The sequence below is a fragment of the Falco rusticolus genome, chromosome 2 (assembly GCF_015220075.1).
Source record: "Falco rusticolus isolate bFalRus1 chromosome 2, bFalRus1.pri, whole genome shotgun sequence".
Classification (NCBI taxonomy): Eukaryota; Metazoa; Chordata; class Aves; order Falconiformes; family Falconidae; genus Falco; species Falco rusticolus.
The window spans coordinates 375,735-394,861 of record NC_051188.1 but is presented as its reverse complement, the minus strand read 5'-3'; the positions used below and the strand labels follow the sequence as shown (position 1 = coordinate 394,861).

The 19,127-nt window shown below is 63.7% G+C and overlaps 1 protein-coding gene across 1 annotated transcript; it reads right to left on the bottom strand.

Moving 5' to 3' along the window:
* Nucleotides 1–18,481, bottom strand: ARRB1 (arrestin beta 1). The gene is made up of 16 exons (XM_037376540.1): nucleotides 18,234–18,481; nucleotides 8,466–8,496; nucleotides 7,439–7,499; nucleotides 7,016–7,060; nucleotides 6,184–6,380; nucleotides 5,334–5,393; nucleotides 5,147–5,214; nucleotides 4,152–4,287; nucleotides 3,982–4,066; nucleotides 3,820–3,892; nucleotides 3,177–3,314; nucleotides 2,891–2,974; nucleotides 2,478–2,501; nucleotides 1,431–1,501; nucleotides 1,077–1,128; nucleotides 1–267 (listed from the first exon to the last, which is right to left on the bottom strand). Exons 1-16 carry the CDS (start codon nucleotides 18,251–18,253, stop codon nucleotides 156–158), a joined length of 1,257 nt encoding a protein of 418 aa, XP_037232437.1. The 5' UTR covers nucleotides 18,254–18,481; the 3' UTR covers nucleotides 1–155.
* Nucleotides 18,482–19,127: the final 646 nt, after the last annotated feature.

Sequence of the window (19,127 nt, the reverse complement as noted above, 5' to 3'; positions counted from 1 at the left end):
CACAGCTGGAAGATTATAATTGCTGTCGCCATCGGGCGATCCATAGGCTCCCGGTACAGGTAGAAAACAAAATTAATTAATTATACAAAAGAGAAGAAGCCTAATGCACGGGTGTTACTGGCGCAGGCCGGCCAGGCGAGCTGCGGGGGGCTCGCTTATCTGTCGTTGAGCTGCGGGGAGTTTGTCCGCTCCTCCTCGTCCTCTTTGTCATCCTTCATGCCCTTGAGTCGCTGGCGGGCAAAGTCTTCGAACACAATGTCGTCATCACTAGCGGAGACAGAAGGGAGAGGGGCTTTACTGGGGGGGGATGACAGGGTGTGTGGCGAGCCTGGGATTTGGGGGCACCCACTGCAAAGCTGCCCTGGCTCGCACGGCGAAGGCAGGTGTGCTCCCACATGCTCAACCTGTGCTGCGGCATCTCAGCAGCTCGGGGGGCTCTTAAAACCCCATCCTTCAGCAAACAGCCTCATTTTTCAAAGCTTTACCAATGCTTGCCCTCCCCCCCCCCCCCCCCCAAAAAAAAAAGCCCCCAGAGGGGTGGATGCCTCAGCGCTTGCTCAGTGAGCCAGCTGAGCAGCCCAGGAGTGATGCGCAGCCCCAGAGCTCTGCATCGGCATCACTGGGGCTGTCCACGCCATTCCCCCTGCTCCTCGGGGAGCGGCTGGGTAGGTGGAATGCTGCAAAACCTCCCAAACCCACTTATTCCAGCACAAACAAGGAGCTGGGGATTAACCCAGGCAGTGCAACATGACCGTGGCATCACCAGCCCCGGGGACTCCGCAGGGACACCCCCACCCCTCCGATGCACGATCCCGGCGGGCGCTTTCTTACTGCGGTTTCTCCTGTTTTTTGGAAAGCCGTGCAGGGAGATGGCGAGGGAGGAGAGAAGAGAGACGGGCAGGGCATGCGTTACAGGTTACGTGCGTGGGGTTAGTCACGGCGTGCCGATCCCACGGTACGGCACGGCACAGCAGGCATTAGTGGGTTAGGGGGGGTGCCATGCAACCTCTGGAAACACTTCACATTCCCACACAGACCCCGAGGAGGGGGAGCGGGGGTTTCTTTTTGTCTCTTACTTTGTGTCAAGCTCTATCAGATTTGTATCTATGGGTGCTTCGTTCTCTGGAACTGAACAGAGGGAAGTATGGCACAGGATTAGTCACCGCAGACACCGGGGTCGTCACTGCCGTCCCACCGGGTGGGTGCGACCCCTCCCAGAGTGTGGCTGCAGGGGGGTGATGGGGGCACCCCCATGGTTTTAGCCATGCTGCCCTGTGAACGGGTTGCCATGGGCTTGACGGGAGCCGAAAACCTCCATCAGGCACCGCGCAGCCTCTCTGGCACAGACAGAGGAGCGGGCTGACCCCTCTGCCCGCTCCCACCCCCCACCCCATGGGGGTGCTGCCCCACACCCGGGGCTGGACACTCACCGTCCCGGTGTGCCGGTTCCTCCTTAGGTTTTGGATGCATCAGCGTGAAGGGCAGCTCCACTGCAACATCGCTGCAAGAGAGGCTGGGGTAAAGCACAAGGCTGCCTGCGCTTTGCAGTCAGAACGAGGGAACTTTGGGGAGGGGTGGGGGGGGGCAGAACAACATCCCACATTTCAGCTGCCAGAGAGACCACAAAGCCGAGAAAAAAACTGTATTATCCTTCGTGGAGCCTCTTTGCAGCTATCGCGCTTCTTGCTCGAGCTTGACCCTGCGCTTTGGGATCAGCACAAAGCCCCCCGGGCTGCAGGGCCGGCCAGAGGGCACGAGGGAGGAGATCAGCGCAGCAAAAATCTGCCTTTTAGCAGCTTAGCAGCAGCCGGGCATCCAAATCCCCTGGGATAAGGCTGCGTGCCGGCAGCGCCACATGAACGGCAGCAGGGTCTGGGCACCGTCGGCATGGCGGGAAGGGATGGAGGAAGCACGCCGAGTTTCCCGGTGCTCAGCGGGCACAGGGACAGCAGGGTGGGACAGCCCCAACACAGCCCCGAGCTCCTCCGGGGACTGGGCAGGACACAGCTCTGCCTCTTCCACCCGCAAGCGTGGTGCAGCAGGCGGGGGAGCGCGTGGTGTGTCCCCCCGTGACACCCCGCAGGAGGGGGGGCGATGTGAGGAGAGACTGGGAGAACCCCGGAGACTCTTATCCTCACGGCTGGAGATGCTCAGCCCTAAGGAGCCACCTCCAGGCTCTGCTCGCTGCCCCCAGCAGCACCCGTGGGCCCTTCTCCCACCCGCCCTGCTGCTCTGGCACGAGGGGCGGATGCAGGGTCCGACCCCCACCGGCACCCCCATCCCACCACCCCATCCCATCTCTGCCAGCTGCCCGGCCCTGGGCTTCGGCTGAGCTGGTGACCCCAACAGCAGCAGCATCCCAAGGACAAATACATGGTCAGGGTGGCAGCAGAGGGGGCTGAGGCGCTGGAGGGTGCAGTGGGGAGCTGTGGCAGTGATTTGGGGGTCTTCGGAGGTGGGGGCGGTACGGGCATTACCTGGAGGCGAGGTCTCCCAGCAGGCTGGCATGGGTCGAAGGAGACAACACATTAGTCACCGTCCCCCGAGGGTGTGTGACCCACCCCCCTCCAAACCTTGTGTCCCCCCCACGCTGCTGAGTGCCAGGGCAGGTCTGTGAGGGGGATGGGCCCCATCCTGCAAAAGGTGCCGCAGCACAGAGCAGGGGGAAGCAGGGTTGTTGTATGAATTAATGACCCCCCCAGCAGTGGCCACACCGGTGTCCCCAGAAAGGGCCACCTCACCCAGAGCTGGGCTCTGCCACAGCTTCACCATCCTGCCCTGGGAACTGGGCAGCATCCTGGGGAGGACACACCGAGGCCAGACCCAAGCCCAAAGGAAAGCAAAGGAAGAGAGGGGGTGCAGCGTGGGGAAGAGGGTCCCCAACACTCACCCTCCTCGTGACACCACCAGCTTCACCTTCACCTTGTAGGAGACGATAATGCCCAGGATCTCCTTGTTGGCTCCATCTCTTAACCTGGAGGAAGGGGCAGGTGGCAATCAGTGTGAGGATGTCCATGGGGACCAGCACCCCGTCCTCTTGAAGGCCTGCCCACAGGGGTCTTCCCCAACCCAAGCATCACCCCTGGAGCAGCAGCTGGATGCCCACCAGGGCTCAGACCTTCCCCGCCCCCCGTGCTGACGGAGCAGGTGCCCCAGGGGTGGCTGGAGGGGCTCACAGCGTGCTGGATGCCAGGTTGGTGTCCTCGTGCTTGAGCTTGCCATCCAGTGCCAGCCCTCGCTTCTCCCGGTTGTTGGCGAGGAAGGGGGTCAGGGTGTAGACTTTGCAGAACGTCGAGCTCGGGGCCACCATGTCACTAGGGATGACAGCCAGCATCAGCCAGAGCCCCAGCTCCCCACCCAGCTCTAATAACCCCACGGGCTACTCTAGACATCTCCATCCCAGCCTGGGGGAACATCTCTGTGCCAGGCCCAGTTTGGAGAACATCTCCATCCCAGCCTCAGCCTAGAGGACATCTCCTTTCCAGGCCCAGTCTGGAGGACATCTCCATCCCAACTTCAGGCCCAGCCCAGACATCTCCATCTCAGCCTGGAGAACATCTCCATCCCAACTCCAGACCCAGTGCAGCAGCCACCTTTGTCCCTGCCCCAGCCTGGAGTTCACCTTCAGCTGGCAGGACGCAGAGGGTAACATCTCCCAGGGTGCCATCAAAAAAAGGGCCTCCATCTCCCCACTCCTCCCACCAGGACCTGTTCACTGAATGCAGCATCCCACTGGTGCTGCATCAGGGCAGGAGATCTCCAAGCCTCCTCCAAAGTCCCCAGAACCCCTCACAATGTCCCCGAGGAGCTGGTACTCACTCAGCGTCCTCCACGGCCACCGGGCACTTGTACTGGGCAGTGTTGAAGAGGCAGATGTCGGCGTACTGGCGCACTGGGGCGAGAGATGGAGACATGGGTGTCGGGGAGGGCCCCCGCAGGGACGGGGACAGCAGCTGAGGGTGGCGAAGCCATGCTCCTCACCTGAGATCTTGATCTTCTTTACCGTCTTGCTGGTGTTGTTGGTGACGTGGACGTTGACGCTGATCGGCTCTCCATGGTAGTAGATCTGCGAGGGAGCAAAGGAAGGGGGACAGTGAAGTCCCCATCCTCCCCAGGGTCACCCAGCCAGTGTCCCCTCCCCACCCACCCACCTCCTTGTCCAGGGATGCCTCGAGGTGCAGCGGTTTGTCCGACATGAGGAACTGCCGGGTGGTCTCCGCCATGGGCTGTGGGCCAGGCCGCTCTGGTGCGTACTGGACCTTACGGATCACCAGGCGCACCGAGTTCCTGGAGGGGAGACGGCAAGAGGAGAACCCAAGTGCCCGGCTGCCTGGAGGCAGCTCTGCCCGCAGCCTGCCCTCTTTCTTGGCCCATTTTGGGTCAAATCCCTCTTTTCTTCTGGTCTGCTGGGTCAGGAGAAGGATGCCGTGGGAGGTCTCGGCCGGATGCCCAGCTCACCTGGCCTGCAAGGGGGGGAAGCCCCACGGACGAACCAAGCTGCCTGTGTGGCCCCATGCCATGGCAGCGCTGGGCTCCTGGCTTGCAGCACAGTGGTGGGTATCTCCATCCCACCCCCAAGATCATCTCTGACCCATCCCTACCCTGGGAAGCGTCTTCACCCCAGTTCCAGCCCAGGGAAGACCTCTGTCCTGGAGATCATCTCCATCCCTGCCCCAGCCTGGAGGACATCTTTATCCCAGCCCCAGTCTGGAGAAATCTCCATCCCAGCCCCAGCCTGGACAACATCGCTGTCCCAGCTCCATCCTGGTGAACATCATCATTTGCAGTCCAGCCTCAGCCTAGCAAACATCTCTGTCCCAGCCCCATCATGGGAGACATCTCCATTCCAGCCCCAGCCTAGAAGACATCATCCCAACTCCAGACCCAGCACAGCAGACATTTCTGTCCCTACCCCAGCCTGGAGTTCATCTCCATCTCAGTCCCATCCTGGAGGACATCTTCATCCCAGCCCCATCCTGGAGGACATCTCCCTTCCAACCCCTTCCTGGATGTCTCCATCCCATCCCCACCTCCCCCACTGTGGGTAGCAAACTGGGGTGCCCCTTCCCCATTGCCACGTCACAGCCCCTGCCAGCACCCTGAGGATGCTGCTCCCACCCAGGCTGGACGGATCGTCTCTGCTCACCTCTTGTGGATTTTCTCCTCCAGGTTCTCTGCACAGAAAGCTTTGACCTCATAGTCCACACCACATGCCTGAAACCAGGAGGGGGCAGAGAAGAAGGCAGGGAAACGCCACAGCACCCTACCAAGTGATGACCCCAACCAAGGGCCAGTCTCCAGGGCTCAGTGGCGCAGGGACGGGTGGACCTTACCTTCCCCGTGTCCTCCGGACCCGGCTGCAGTGTGACGGAGCAAGGCAGGTTGGGGGGGATCTGAAAGGGAAAGGGGGGTTAGGACATTTCCTGGTGCCACCAGCACTCCCCCTTCCTTCCCACGGCGGGGGAGGACAATGAGGAATGGTTTCTTCATTTCCCTAATTGCATTTCCCAATTGCGCGGTGCCCTTTCCCTCCTGGCCCCACTTCAGCTCAAGTCCCGCTCTGCACCCACCCTGGACAGCCGCTCGCCTCTCCCAACCCACCCCCCAAAGTGTTACCAAAAATACATTATTTGGGGGTTTGGTTTGGGGTTTTTTTTCGTTAATCTGGGGGATTTGGAGGAATTAAGCTTGTTCCGCAGGGGGTCAGGGCTCTGGCCAAGCCCGCAGGGCTGAGCCGATGGCTCAAGCCTGGGAAATGCCACCAGGTCCCCCTGGCTCGCTCCGGCGGGGGGGCTGCCATTGCCAAAGCTGCACTGGGGAAACTGGGGGTGCAGGTACACAAAGTGAGGGTCAACCCCCACCCCATTCCCCACCCAAGCTCTGCTTCACTTTGGGGGAGCACCTGAGGACGGTGTCGCTACCCCAGTCACACTCGGGGCATGGGCCCCTGTGCCGCCATGCACCCCGTGCCTCAGTTTCCCCACTGGCAGCTGCTTTTTGTTCCCCAAGTTTGAAGATCTACTAAAACCCCTGCATCTTCATCACAGGTGGCAGCATCTCACCCCGCCCAGGACCCCACGGGGCCAGAAGGGACCCCAGCGTCTGCAGGGGAGGGGGCGTCACCATCCCCTCCAGCAGTAAGGGAAGAGCACCCAGGAGCAGTGCCACCCGCGGCCGCCCTACCTCGAAGGTGAAGGGGTAGGCGTGCTCGCCCAGCTTCTTGATCAGCCGCTCCTGCAGCCGCGTCAGGGGCTTCTTCTCCTCTGGGACCGGGGGGAAGGCCTGGGCGTTGGCCACGAAGAGGTCCTTGCGGAAAGTCAGCCCCAGCACATCCAGGTCCTCACGGCCATAGCGGAAGGCGCAGGTCAACGTCACAAAGACTGCAGAGGGTGACAAAGGGTGGAGGTTGGTGGCGTGTTGACATCATGGTGTAGCGGCATCAAAGCGTGGTGACATCATGGTGTGGTGCCATCACGGTGTGGTGCCATCATGGCACGGTGTATGGTGTAGTGGCATCATGGTGTGGTGGCATCACGATTTGGTGACATGGTGGTATGGTGTGCTGACATCACGGTGTGGTGGCATCATGGTGTGGTAGCATCATGGCGTGGTGACATGGCAGTGACATCATGGTGTGGTAGCCTCATGGTATGGTGGCATCATGGTGTGGTGACATCATCGTGTGGTGGTGTCATGATGTGGTGCCGACACAGCATGGTGGCATCATGGCTTATCCCAGTCCCAGCAGCACTGGGTGGTGGCTCCCAGGAGGTGCCATGGTGGGGAGATGAGGCCGCAACCCAGGGACCAGCCAGATGTGCCTTGGGGTGCCCACCACAGGACCCCTATCCTCTGCAGGACAGGCCACCCACTGTGGGGACGGGGCTGGAAAACGTCACCTGGGGGCCCAGAGACCCCACAGCCAGGGCAGGACTGCGAGGGGACACTGGCCACCCCCCGTGGCGGTGCCAGCTCCACGGCCCCGGGCAGGAGGGACCCTGCGGGAAGCCCTTACCTTTTCTCTCCTTCAGGTACTCGGGATCCACCAGCACCACGCCGTCTGCAAGGGAGCACCGCAGCGTCAGGGGACACCCCCGCGGGGACGGGGGGACACGGCAGGGCTGGGGGCACACTGGCAGGGCCAGGGGGCTGTGCAGGCAGCGTCGGGGGGATGTGGCAGCAGGGTTGGGGAGGGGGTTGCAGGCAGGGTTGTGGGGGGCAGGCAGGCAGGGTCAAGTGGGGATGTGCAGGCTGGGAGGGTGACATGCAGGTGACAGGGGGGAGATGCAGGCAGTGGGGGGACGTGCAGGCAGGGTTGGGGGTCCATGGAGGCACGGTTGGGAGGGGATGTGCAGGCAGGGTTGAGGGGGGACATCCCACTCAAGCAAGCCCAGCCCACCCCGGTGTGTCCCCCCAACCTTGCCCCGGCTCCACGTACCCACGGGGTCCACCACATCAATGTGATCCACGAAATCCCTCTTCCCCAGGTAGACGGTGAGCTGCGGGAGGGATGGCGGGGTCAGGGATGCGTGCCAGCACAGCTCCGGGGATGTCCTGGGGTGTGGTCACCACCCACTGGGGGTCCATCACCACATGTCACCCCGTCCCTGTGGCACCCAAAAGCCAGCCGCCCCTCTGTCCCAGCTCCGGCCCCAGGAACCCCTCCAGATGTCCCCAGACCTGGAGGCAGTTGGCATCTGGGGACATCTGGGTTCAGGACAAGCCCCAGCTGGGACCCCATGGGCTTGTCCCCGGGGGTCTTGCCAGTGGGGCAGGGCTGAGCCCCACAGCATCACCCCCCCCAGCTCTCTCCTGATGGGGAAACTGAGGCACGGGGCACAGAAACATCACCCAAGGGTTAGCAGGAGCATGCTCCTCAGGGAACATGGGAATGACGAAGAGGGACGTCAGCTCCAAGCTGGGACCAAGCCCTGGTGCTGGTGCATGCTGCCACCGGCTTGGACAGTCCCCGGCTCGCCAGCTCAGCATCCCTGGCACCAAATCCGACTTGCCTCCCACCACGCAGCCCCAGCGATCCCAGCCGGATCCCAGCTGGAGCCGGTTAGCTCCGACCCCAGCCTCACCCAGCAGGTGACTGGATAAATAAGCTTTTCCCTCCAGCGCAGGGCAGGCAGGAGCCGGCAGCTGCCACGCCGGCACTTAGAGGCACCAGCCCATGCTGCCAGACCCACAGAAATCCCACGGGCAGGGCTGCCTGCCCCCAGCACCCACCTGCTCACCCCCTGACCTTGGGCAAGCCCCCCCCAACCCTGCTGTGCCTCAGTTTCCCTCCCTGCTGGCGCAGCAGGATGCTCTGGCAGCCAGCAGCTTGCAGGGCATCTCTGGGGTCTGCGCCTCGCTCCTGGCTGTGCTTGCAGGATTCGGGAAGGGGGGACACCCTGGGAAGCACCGGCTACCCCCGCATCCCCCCCATCTCCCTGGGCAGCTGCTGGCCCCCCACTTACCTTCCCGTTGGGACTGGCTTTCTTAAACACCCTGCAAAAGACAAAAGGGGGGGGGTCGTTAGCGGCTGGGGCACCCATGGGTGCTGCGGGATGCAGCTGCATCACAGTGGGGCGGTACCTGACCCTGTACCACACAGCACCCACAATGCCCAGCCCTACACGGTGCTGTGGGGCAGACTGGCAGTACCTGACCCTATATACCATATGGGGGCATGCAGAGCCCAGTCCTGCCCCCATATGGCCCGGGGCGGGAGGGGGGGCTGGCCATTCACCCCCCCACCCCATAGGCCATACGACAGCAGCCAGCCCCACCCCCGTGCCTCAGTTTACCACCCGAGCGGCACGCTGGTGCTGGCATGGAGGTAGGGCCCGACACCTTCCTGCAGTGCAGTTACACCAGGGAGGGGTTTGGCCCCTTGTCTGCAACAAGTGGGGTGTCCCAGCAGCCCCCTGCCCCATGGGGCTCATGCTTCGGGGGGGTCCCTGCATGCGTCTGCCCTGAGCAAGACAGGACAACCCAGCTCTGCTGCTGGGCAAGGTGCTGCGCAAGGAGCAGTGCAAGGTGCTGTGCAAGGAGCAGTGCAAGGTGCTGTGCAAGGGGCAGTGCAAGGGGCAGTGCAAGGTGCTGTGCAAGGGGCAGTGCAAGGAGCAGTGCAAGGTGCTGTGCAAGAGGCAGTGCAAGGTGCTGTGCAAGGTGCTGTGCAAGGGGCAGTGCAAGGTGCTGTGCAAGAGGCAGTGCAAGGTGCTGTGCAAGGGGCAGTGCAAGGAGCAGTGCAAGGTGCTGTGCAAGGGGCAGTGCAAGGTGCTGTGCAAGAGGCAGTGCAAGGTGCTGTGCAAGGTGCTGTGCAAGGGGCAGTGCAAGGAGCAGTGCAAGGTGCTGTGCAAGAGGCAGTGGAAGGGGCCGTGCAAGGGGTAGTGCAAGGTGCTGTGCAAGGAGCAGTGCAAGGTGCTGTGCAAGGGGCAGTGCAAGGAGCAGTGCAAGGTGCTGTGCAAGAGGCAGTGCAAGGTGCTGTGCAAGGGGCAGTGCAAGGAGCAGTGCAAGGTGCTGTGCAAGGGGCAGTGCAAGGAGCAGTGCAAGGTGCTGTGCAAGAGGCAGTGCAAGGTGCCGTGCAAGAGGCAGTGCAAGGGGCCGTGCAAGGGGTAGTGCAAGGTGCTGTGCAAGGAGCAGTGCAAGGTGCTGTGCAAGGGGCAGTGCAAGGAGCAGTGCAAGGTGCTGTGCAAGAGGCAGTGCAAGGTGCTGTGCAAGGGGCAGTGCAAGGAGCAGTGCAAGGTGCTGTGCAAGAGGCAGTGCAAGGGGCCGTGCAAGGGTTAGTGCAAGGAGCAGTGCAAGAGGCAGTGCAAGGTGCTGTGCAAGGGGCAGTGCAAGGAGCAGTGCAAGGTGCCATGCAAGGGGCAGTGCAAGGGGCAGCACAGGGTGCCATGCAAGGAGCAGTGCAAGGTGCCATGCAAGATGGTGTGCAAAGGCTCTGCTGTACAAAGTGTCGCGCAAGGTGCAGCATGAGGTGCTGTGCAAGATGCCATGCACAGGCCCTGCTGTGCAAGGTGCTAAGCAAGGTGTCATGCAAGATGCTGTGCAAGATGCCGTGCAAGGTGCCATGCAAGATGTTGTGCACAGGCCCTGCTGTGCAAGGTGGTGTGCAAGGCAGCAGCAAAGGCCCTGCCATGTCAGATGCAGTGTGAGGCGCTGAGCAAAGGCCCTGCTGTGCCAGGAGCAGTGCAAGGTGCCATGCAGAGGCCCTGCTGCGTGAAGCCAGGCTTTCTGCCAGCCAGGGAACAGCACGGCAGAGGGGCCGCACCCAGCAAGCACCACAGCACCCCGCTCACAGCTCCCCTTGCACGCAGAGCTGCCCAGCCCACCCCAGGTGACGGAGGACATTTCTCCAGCCCAAGCCAAGCGGTGCAGGGAAGGGTCCCAGGGGGAAGAAGCACCCACCAGCACAGCCCTGTTGGGTACCAGGGTCCACCCAGCCCTTGGCATCTGGGTGAACCAGCAGCCACAGGCACTGCCAGCGCCCTGCTCTGGAAAACACAAGGCGTCAGGAAGCAGGCACAGCACACCGCATGGGGAAGGCGCCCAGACATCACCACGATGGGCAGCAGCCCAAAGCCTGCAGAGCAGCATCCCAGCTGCCTTCCAGCACCTTCGTCTCAGTTCTGGGATTTAATTTGTTTCTAATCACTTGAAAGTAAATTAAAAATAAGGTTTCCACTGCACACACAGATATTAAAAAGGAGGCTGGGATGAGGTTGCAGCATCATGGCACAGCAGCTTCCCCGGGGCCAGGGACAAGCCCTGTGGGTGGCCTGGGGAGCTGGCTGCAGCATGGGACACATCACCGAGGACGGGGGCACCCCGAGGGATGAGCCCCCATCCCAGTGTGTTTGCATCCACTGTGGCTGTGGGGTTATGGTCCCCACTGTCACCTCTGCCCCACGGGACGTGGCTGGATCCCAAAGCCACTGGACAGGCGAGGAGAGAGTGGGGTGCCCCTGTCCCCAGGGCTTTCCACCCATCCTCCATCCCAGGGGATGCCCTGCGCTGTGGGAACAGCCCCCAGGCACCCCCCAAAATCCCTCTGCAAGACCCCACGGAGCTGCGGGGGAAGGATGGGGGTCCCGCATGCCACCGCGGTGTTGTAGGTGCTGGGGAAGCCGGAGCATCCCCAGTCTGGCAGGGGCAGGCAGGGCTCCCTCACCCAGCACTGCCCCATTTCAGAAGCTGTTCGGAGCGTGCCCTGGCGTGAAGCCACCCATAATGGGTTCTCCTCGGATAATCCCTCCTCGCCTTTAAATTCCATTAAAGCCATCCGGGAAGATTAGCAGCTGCGGTTCAAGGCTGGGAAAAACAATTCCCAGGGCAGCTGCTCGGCTTTGCCAAAATACCAGGGGGTATTTCGGGGTGGGGGCTCCTCCAGGCACTGCTGGGATGGACCCTCACCCCAGGACCAAGCCGAGCCGCTGGCATCCCACTGTGTCCTGCTGAGGGGCAGCAGCAGCCACTGGGTTTGCGTGGCACAAGCAGGGGAGGAAAAGAGCCGGCGGCAGCTTGGGACAAGCCCGAGGTGCAGTGCCCGGCCGGGGGTGAGCACAGCCCTGGCGATGGGGTGGGATGCACCGGTCAGCTGCAAGCACCGTGCTGGGGGATGCGTGGTGACACACTGGGGAGGGTCCTCGCACATCCAAGTGCCAGCAGCACAGTCCCTGCGCCCAGCAGAGCCTCGACAGGGGTATCCACAAACCTGCCGTGCGTGCTGGGTGCCCCTGGTCCCTGTGCCCACATGCCAGGGTGACCCTCACCCCTCTGCCGGCATGCCAGGGTGATCCTCAAACCATGCCCAGGTGCTGCACTGTTCACCCCCATCCCTGCATGCCAGGGTGACCCTCACTCCCAGGCTGGGGTGGCCTTCATCCCCATGTCCACGTGCCAGGGTGACCCTCAGCCCCGCGCCCACACGTTGGTCCACGCAGGAGGGCCAGCAGTGCCAAGGGTGCCAGCAAGCCCCAGCACCAGCCTCACTGGCCCAGGAAAGCGCTGGTGCTCAACATAGTATGGCCCTGGGCTACCGGGGACATCCATCCCCCCGGCTCCCATCATGCCATGTCACCCAGCAGGCATCACCACGAGGTCCTCAGGGACCGGAGCACCCACATGGCACCGCTCGGGCTCTGCGGCGCATGCGGCCAGCCGGGAGCAGGATGCAGCCCCACCGTGCAGGCAGGAGGAAGCGGTGTTGCTCCTTCAGGAAGCCAATTTTCACCACCCCTGAAATCCCAGCGAGATTCCAGGAAGCGGCTGGGATTCCCAGGAACGGAGCCACTCTCCCCAGTCCTGACAGAGAAGGGGCTCAGCATGGAGATTTCCTCTGCGGAAGACTCAGCAACTGGGAAAAGGGTAGAAAAAAGGGGATTGCTGAAATTCAGCATTCCTGCTGAGTGACAACGCCTGGCAATGCCGGGAAAGGGCCCTTCCTTCATCCGCTTCCAGCTCAGCCACTGCCGGCAGCAGCTCTCATGCCAGAGAAGCCCAGGCAGGAGGAAGAGGGCAGGGGGCTGGGCAGGGGGCTCAGCCAAGGCTGGAGGAAGGCCGAGTGCTGAGCTGCTCCAGCGAACCCCTGGCACCACCCACCCCAGAAGCACGAGGATGCTTTTACACTGTGCAGCACCCTCCCCCCCGGACCTTGTTGTGCCTCGGTTTCCCCATGAGCCTGGCCCTCATGCACCTGCAGAAAGAGTGGGGAGGTACTGCCTGCCTGGAGGGGGGCACGGGCCATGACCCCCGGAAAGCCGAGAGCCCAGGGACACCCCAGCATTGAAAACCGGCAAGAGGTCAGGCCCCCCAGGGTGGGCTCTTGGCAGGGCCCATGGTGGGGAGGGGCAGTACAAGTGCATTGTCATGTCTGTGTCCCAACAGCCCTGCGTCCCTGCATCCATGTCCCCGGATCTCTGTATCCATGCCCCTGCACCCCCACATCTCCGCATCCCTGTGTCCCTATGTCCCTGCATGTCTGTGTCCCCACATCTCTGCATACCTGTGTCCTTGCACCCGTGTCCCCACACCTCTACATACCTGTGTGCCTGCATCCCCACATCTCTGCATCCCTGTGTCCCTCCATCCATGCACCCGTGTCCCCATATCATTGCATCCCTGTGTACCCACATCCCTGTGTCCTTGCATCCCTGTCTCCCTGCATCCATGTATCCCCATGTAGCCATATCCCTGCATCCCCGTGTCCCTACATCCTCATGTCCCTGTGTCCCCACATCTCTGCATCTTTGTGTCTGTGCATCCTCGTGTCCCCCCGTGCCATCCCCTCCAGAGCCGCAGGGCCCAGCATAACTTGGCCAAGCTCTGGCAGGGGACCACAGCAGGATCCGGCCCGGCCGTCGGGCTGCTGCCGAGGGAGCATGGGGGCCAACCCACGCTGCCGCTCTTGCTCCCTTGGCCCCACATGAGCCCCAGGAGATGACAGGAGCTGTTGACAAACCCTCTGCCAGGCACATAAACACTCAGGAACATTGGGAACATCCCGCCAGCCCTTCCTGGGTGGCCTCTCCTCAGTAAGGGCTGGGGGTTGAGTGTTCCCAGCCGAGGTGGGATGAGCATTTCCATGAACAGGATGCTCGGCGCGAGGGTTTGCTGGCACCACCATCCCCAGTGCACAGGGTGAGGGCTGGATCCTGCACCAGCACCAGCAAAACCAGCCTGAACAGGAACGCTGCTGCAACTAAATAAATGGGGAGGGGGCGGGGGCAGAGGGGAGGAATAAAGGACCTGGGCTCATCAGGCAAGGGCATCAGCGCTGTTACTCAGTGCTTCCCCTTCCCCACAATTCATTAATTGCTTTTAAGGCCAAGGGGTGATCAGAGCATCCAGTCTCAAGAGCCAGGGATGGAGGGGGTGATGCCACCCTCCTGAGAGCCCAGGGCAATTAACAGGGGGATCCTTCTGGGTAATTAATGAGACATTACATAAAAGCAAGGTTGGGAGCATCCTCTGCCAGCCTGACACCTCCCTGTCACCCACCATCCCCTCGCCAGGGACCAGCACCCAGGGGAGACCCCGGGGAGGGCTCGCACCAGGAAGGTTCCAGCGTGCCGGGAAGCCCTGGGAAACACGGCCAAGGGATGGAGGCTCAGCTGGTCCCGCTGCCAGGACCCCCCCACCCTGAGATGCTGTGAGCGGGTGCAGCAGTGATGCCTCCTGCCCAACCTTCATTACACAAACGAAGCCACTAATGAACCCCAGCAAAGGCGAGATCGATGGCAGGCGCTGCAGAAGTGCTGAGCAGGAAACAATTACTCACCGCTCCTCGCCAGCACCCATCCACGCTGGCCCCACGCCGGGGGCAGGAACCCCACACAGCCCCCCGGCTGTGGGTGCAGGACTCTGGGGTGTCCCCATGCCATGGGTGCACGAGCCCCACTGCAAGCGAGACCTGCACGGCCCCACACAATGGGTGCAGAAGCCCTGCAAAACCCCGTGCTACAGTGCAGGAGCCTGGGCTGGCCTTGTGCTATGGGTGCAGGACTCCTACACAACCCCACATTACGGGTTCAGGAGCCCCATAGGGCCTGAGACATGCACAGCCTCATGCTGTGGGTGCAGGAGCCCCGCACAGCCCCACCAGCCCCATGCTGTGGGTGCAGGAGCCCCGCGCTGCCCCACGCTCTGGGTGCAGGAGCCTGGGGTAACCTCATGCTACGGGTGCTGCATCCCTCCTACCAGAAAGACCCCCACAGATGCACATCCCAACGGCCACCTCTGCCCAAAAGCACCCATGGGAGCGGGGATGGGGCATGCTGGGACACAGTGGCTTTTCGCACCTCAGCAGCTGCTCGATGCCGGGGGGGACCCTTGCCCGCCACCACTGCCGGATCCGGGGGGAGGGATGGAGGAAGCGTGGAGTCTTCCCTCCCCCTCAGCCCTTCCTGGTGTCGAAACGCTGGAGACATGAGGCAGGAAGCTGCCACCGTCACTGCCCACCAGCGATCTCCAAGCCTGGGGGCCCCGTGCCACGGGCTGGCAGCCCCAGTGCCCCCCGCGCCCCCGGCACACTGCCACAAGGCCATATCCTGCTCTCCTGGCCACCCTGCCCTCTCCCTGCCACTCATCCGGTACCTTAATGAGCTCGTTAGGTACACGTCCGGGACTAATGATCGCTTTATTTGGTGGCTGATAATTGAGTGGGGGCCGTTTGATCTCTGTTCGGAAGATTTACGAGGATTTGGTTCCCCTGGGCATCAGAGCGGGGTCTGACGGCAACGCCATCGATTGCCTTTGAACCTTGGGTGGAAGAGCCAGGGTTTTCACTGGCTCTCACGCTAATGGGGCCAGCGGGCAGATCTAATTAGCCAGAGCCGCGTTAGAAGGGATCTCCAGGGATAACGGAGCCGCCAGCAACCACATCACACGCTCCAGCACAACCCCGTGGCGGCGGCCAGTGGCTCTGTGCCAGCTGTGCCGGGATGAGCACCGAGCACCCCAGCAGCCGATCCCAAAGCCTGAGCATCCCATGGGCTGAAGGCTGCATCCTGCATCCCCGCTGCATCCCGCCGCATCGCCTGCCAGGCTCAGCAGCAGCATCCCCCAGCTGGGTCAGAGCTTCGCTGGCTTCCTTGGCAAGGAAACGCCTTGGCTGTGGGATCCGGGATGTGTCTGGATCCTGCTGTTACTACCAGAGTTTGTTCTCCAAACAACATCCAGGAAGCAGGAGACTCCCCTCCCGGGCCACCTTCCAGGGCTCCTTCTCTTCCCAGCGGAGATCCCTGTCCTGCTCCCAGACCCTACGCATTCATCCAGGGGGATGCACAGAATGCCAGGACTGCAAAGCAACCCGGGGGACCTATTGGTCCTGGCGCGGTTTGATGCGGCAGAGGGGCAGGATGGGACCACGGGGTGCAGGGAAGGGTGCAGAGGGGTGCCCAGTGCCAACAGAGGTGGACTGCCACACTGGGACCACTGCAGTGCTTCCCCAGCTCCAGCCTTGGCTCCGCTGACAACTGGGAAACCACCCTCCACCGCAGCTCAAACCACGGGCCACCAGCGGAGCACCCGACTGGCCCATGGAGGCCAGCAGGTGCCCGTGGGGCCGCAGCTACCCTGCCTGGGTGCTGGGCAGGAGGAGCTGGGGAGGGGGAGATGCGTGTTCTTGGAGAAGCTGCAAATATCGAGGCGGCATGTTTGGCGGCCACCGGGCTGGCCTGCTCCCCGGCACTGCCAGCAGCCACAAACTTGCCTGTTTACTCCACCGAGCCACTTCCTCCGCTCTTCCCACCGCGGGGCTTTGAAGGGGGCTCGGCAGGAGGCTGGGAACGGCAGCACGATGACGCACGGAGCGGCACCGGCTGAGCCCCCCAGCCCCCCGCCGAACGCGGGGACAGCCCCTGCACCCTGCATGCCAGGCTCGCCAGCACCTGCATGCGACCCTCACCCACGGAGCACCCAGGGCCACGCCGGGAGCTGGGTGACCCCAAAACCCTGCACCACAGAGGCATACAGGGGAGGCTGTGGGGACCCCCCAAGAAAAGTGGGGTGGCCCCACGCTGGCACTGGAGGAATCATCAGGAATGATGCTTTTTTTGGGGTGTCCGATGGTAAACCAGCTGCCGCAGCTGAACCCCCTGACCCCCTTCAGAAGCTTTGGGATGAATCCATGTGGATTTGGGGTCAGAGCTCCGAACAGGAGCTGAAAGGGAGATGGGGCGGGGGGGATTTATCAGCCTAATTACCCCCCACCCAGCTCCCTCCGGAGCGCCGCGTGGGCTGGGAGATCAGCTCCTGCCTCCCCTGCCTGCACGCCTGCCCGCGGCTGCTGCCAGCCCATGGGAATGCCGCTTGCTCGTGCTCCCCTGGGCACCCAAAAATCTCCCAGGGTCGAACGGGCTGCATACCAGGGATCGCACCCAGTGGGGGGAAACTCAAAGGGTGCTCCAGCTCCAACCCTGCTACTACAAAAGCGACGCTCGCTCCCTCCCCCTGACTCCGGGGGGGGGAGGGGGTGCTGCTTGCCTGCTCCAGGGGTGCGACAGACGTGCCAGTCCTCAATTAGGGATGCTGAGCTGGGGGGATGCAGATGCTGTCGGCCGTGGCCAGGGCAGCAACACCCAGGCAGCCTGCCCAGCAGTGATGCCCCCCCAATGCTGGGGGCTCTGCGAGAGCCCCCATATCCCAACCCACCACCCCAAAACACTGCAGCATTTCTGGAAGGTTCTGCCAAAGCAGGACCCCCTCATCCTTCCCTCCTGCCGTGGGCTGCGGGGTGGCATTAGCTGCACCAAAGCCCCAAGTCCTGACACTCAGGTGCTGGGGAAGGGGGGGGGGGGGGGGGGGGGGAGGGGGCTGAGGGGAGGGCAACGCCCCCACTACCTGCGCACCGGTGTTGGGGGTCAAGCGGGAGCACTCCTGAGCACCTGTTCCTAAAAAATACATTAATGATGGGGAGGCCCAGGGGATGGAGAGCTGTCAGAAAGGGATCCGGGTGAGGAATGGCACCGAGCCGGAGCCTGAACCCCTTGGCCACAAGGGGAGGGGTTGTCACGGGAGACACCCCCAGACCCCCCGCGCATGGGCTGGTGGCGGTCACCGGACTCCCCGCCAAGGTCCCGAAATCCCCAAATCCCGTCCCCAGGGTGGACACCTCGGCAGGTCTGTGAATTCACCCCAACCACCTCTGCCGTGCTCCGCACCCAGGGACGTGGAGGGTGGCTGGAGGGTCCCCTTACCCCCTCAGCACCACGGGCGTCCCCAAAGGGTGGCAGCCATCGCGGTGGCTCCCAGGGGACCGAGGTGTCGCAGGCCACCGTGGCCCCCCCACCTGCAGGCCTGGCACGTGTCCCCCAGCACCCCCCCACCGTGCCGAACGCGGGGCGGGGGGCGCAGGACCCGGCCCCCCTGGGTGTCGCTCCCTGCTCCCACCCGAGCCACGAGTGGGAATAATTGGGGTGACACCCCCCAAAAAAAATACCCAACAACAGCCACCCAGGCTCCGAATCGGACGGGGCAGAGCAACAACGGCGCCCAGCACCCAGCCAGCACCACGGCGGGGCGGGGGCGGCCGAGGGTCCCCGCGTCCCCCCCGGCCTCGAGCCGCTCACCGCCCACGCCGGCCCCCAGGTCGCCCCCCGCAGCGGGCGAGCCCGGCGGGGACCCCCGGCAGCCCCGGCCCGACCCTGCGGCTCAGCGCGGGGCAGCAAGCGCCGCCCCGGGATTCCCCCCCCCCCCCCCGCCCCGGGCCGCCCGGCTCCCCCCGCACCCCCGGGCCCACTCACCGGGTGCCTTTGTCTCCCATGGCCCCGCCGATCCTCAGGGCGGCTGAACCGGGAAGCGCCGGCCGGGCTTGGAAAATTACTGGCTGGATGGTGGAGGGGAGAGGCGGCGGCGGGGCGGGCGCTGGGCTCGGCGCGGCTCGGTGGGGCTCGGCCCGGCTCGGCCCAGCCCGGCGCGGCTCCGGTGCGGGCGCTGCCGAGCGCAGCCCCGCGGCGCTGCCGCCTCCGCCCGCCCCCGAGCGGCGCGGCCCCGGGGCGGGGGGGCGGTGGCACGCGCGGGGCCACACGCCGGGGGGGCCGGGGCGGGGGGGGTGGGTTTGTGCGCCGCCTTGCGCGCGCGCGGGGAGACGGCGGCGCACGCACACGCACACGCGCACACACACACAGACACACGCACACCCCGCGCGGGCGGGTGCGAGGGGCAGGGGCGCCCCCCCGTGCATGCACGCGCACATGCACACCAGGAGGGAGGGGCGGCCCCGCGTGCGCCGGGCCGCGCGCACACGCTCACGTCCCGCGTGCACCGGTGCACGGACGCACACGGAGGTGCAGGCTGCACGTGCACCGGCGCCGCGCGCACGCAGGTGCACCGGTGCGCGCGCACACATGCATGGAGACGTGCAACACACACACACACACACACACACACACTCCGCATGCACCTGTGCGCACACGCACTCACAGAGGTGCACACACACACACACGCAGAGGTGCATGCCTGGTGTGCAGCGGGGCACACATGCACTCAGAGGAGTGCAACCCCTGCGTGCACCAGTGCACACAGACATGCATGGAGCGCACAACCCCCGTGTGCACTGGTGCGTGCATAAAGACACATGGGGGTGCTTGCTTCGCAGCGCGCACACACACGCAGGCATGCGCCGGTGCACAACCACA

What these genes read in the sequence shown, in the direction of transcription:
- ARRB1 (XM_037376540.1), bottom strand. Translation starts at nt 18,253, where the DNA reads ATGGGAGACAAAGGCACCCG. An exon ending in AAGCCAGTCCCAACGGGAAG is followed by an intron (nt 7,500 to 8,465) that starts GTAAGTGGGGGG and finishes TCCCTCCCGCAG; the next exon opens with CTCACCGTCTACCTGGGGAA. An exon ending in AACCTGGCATCCAGCACGCT is followed by an intron (nt 2,975 to 3,176) that starts GTGAGCCCCTCC and finishes CCCTTCCTCCAG; the next exon opens with GTTAAGAGATGGAGCCAACA.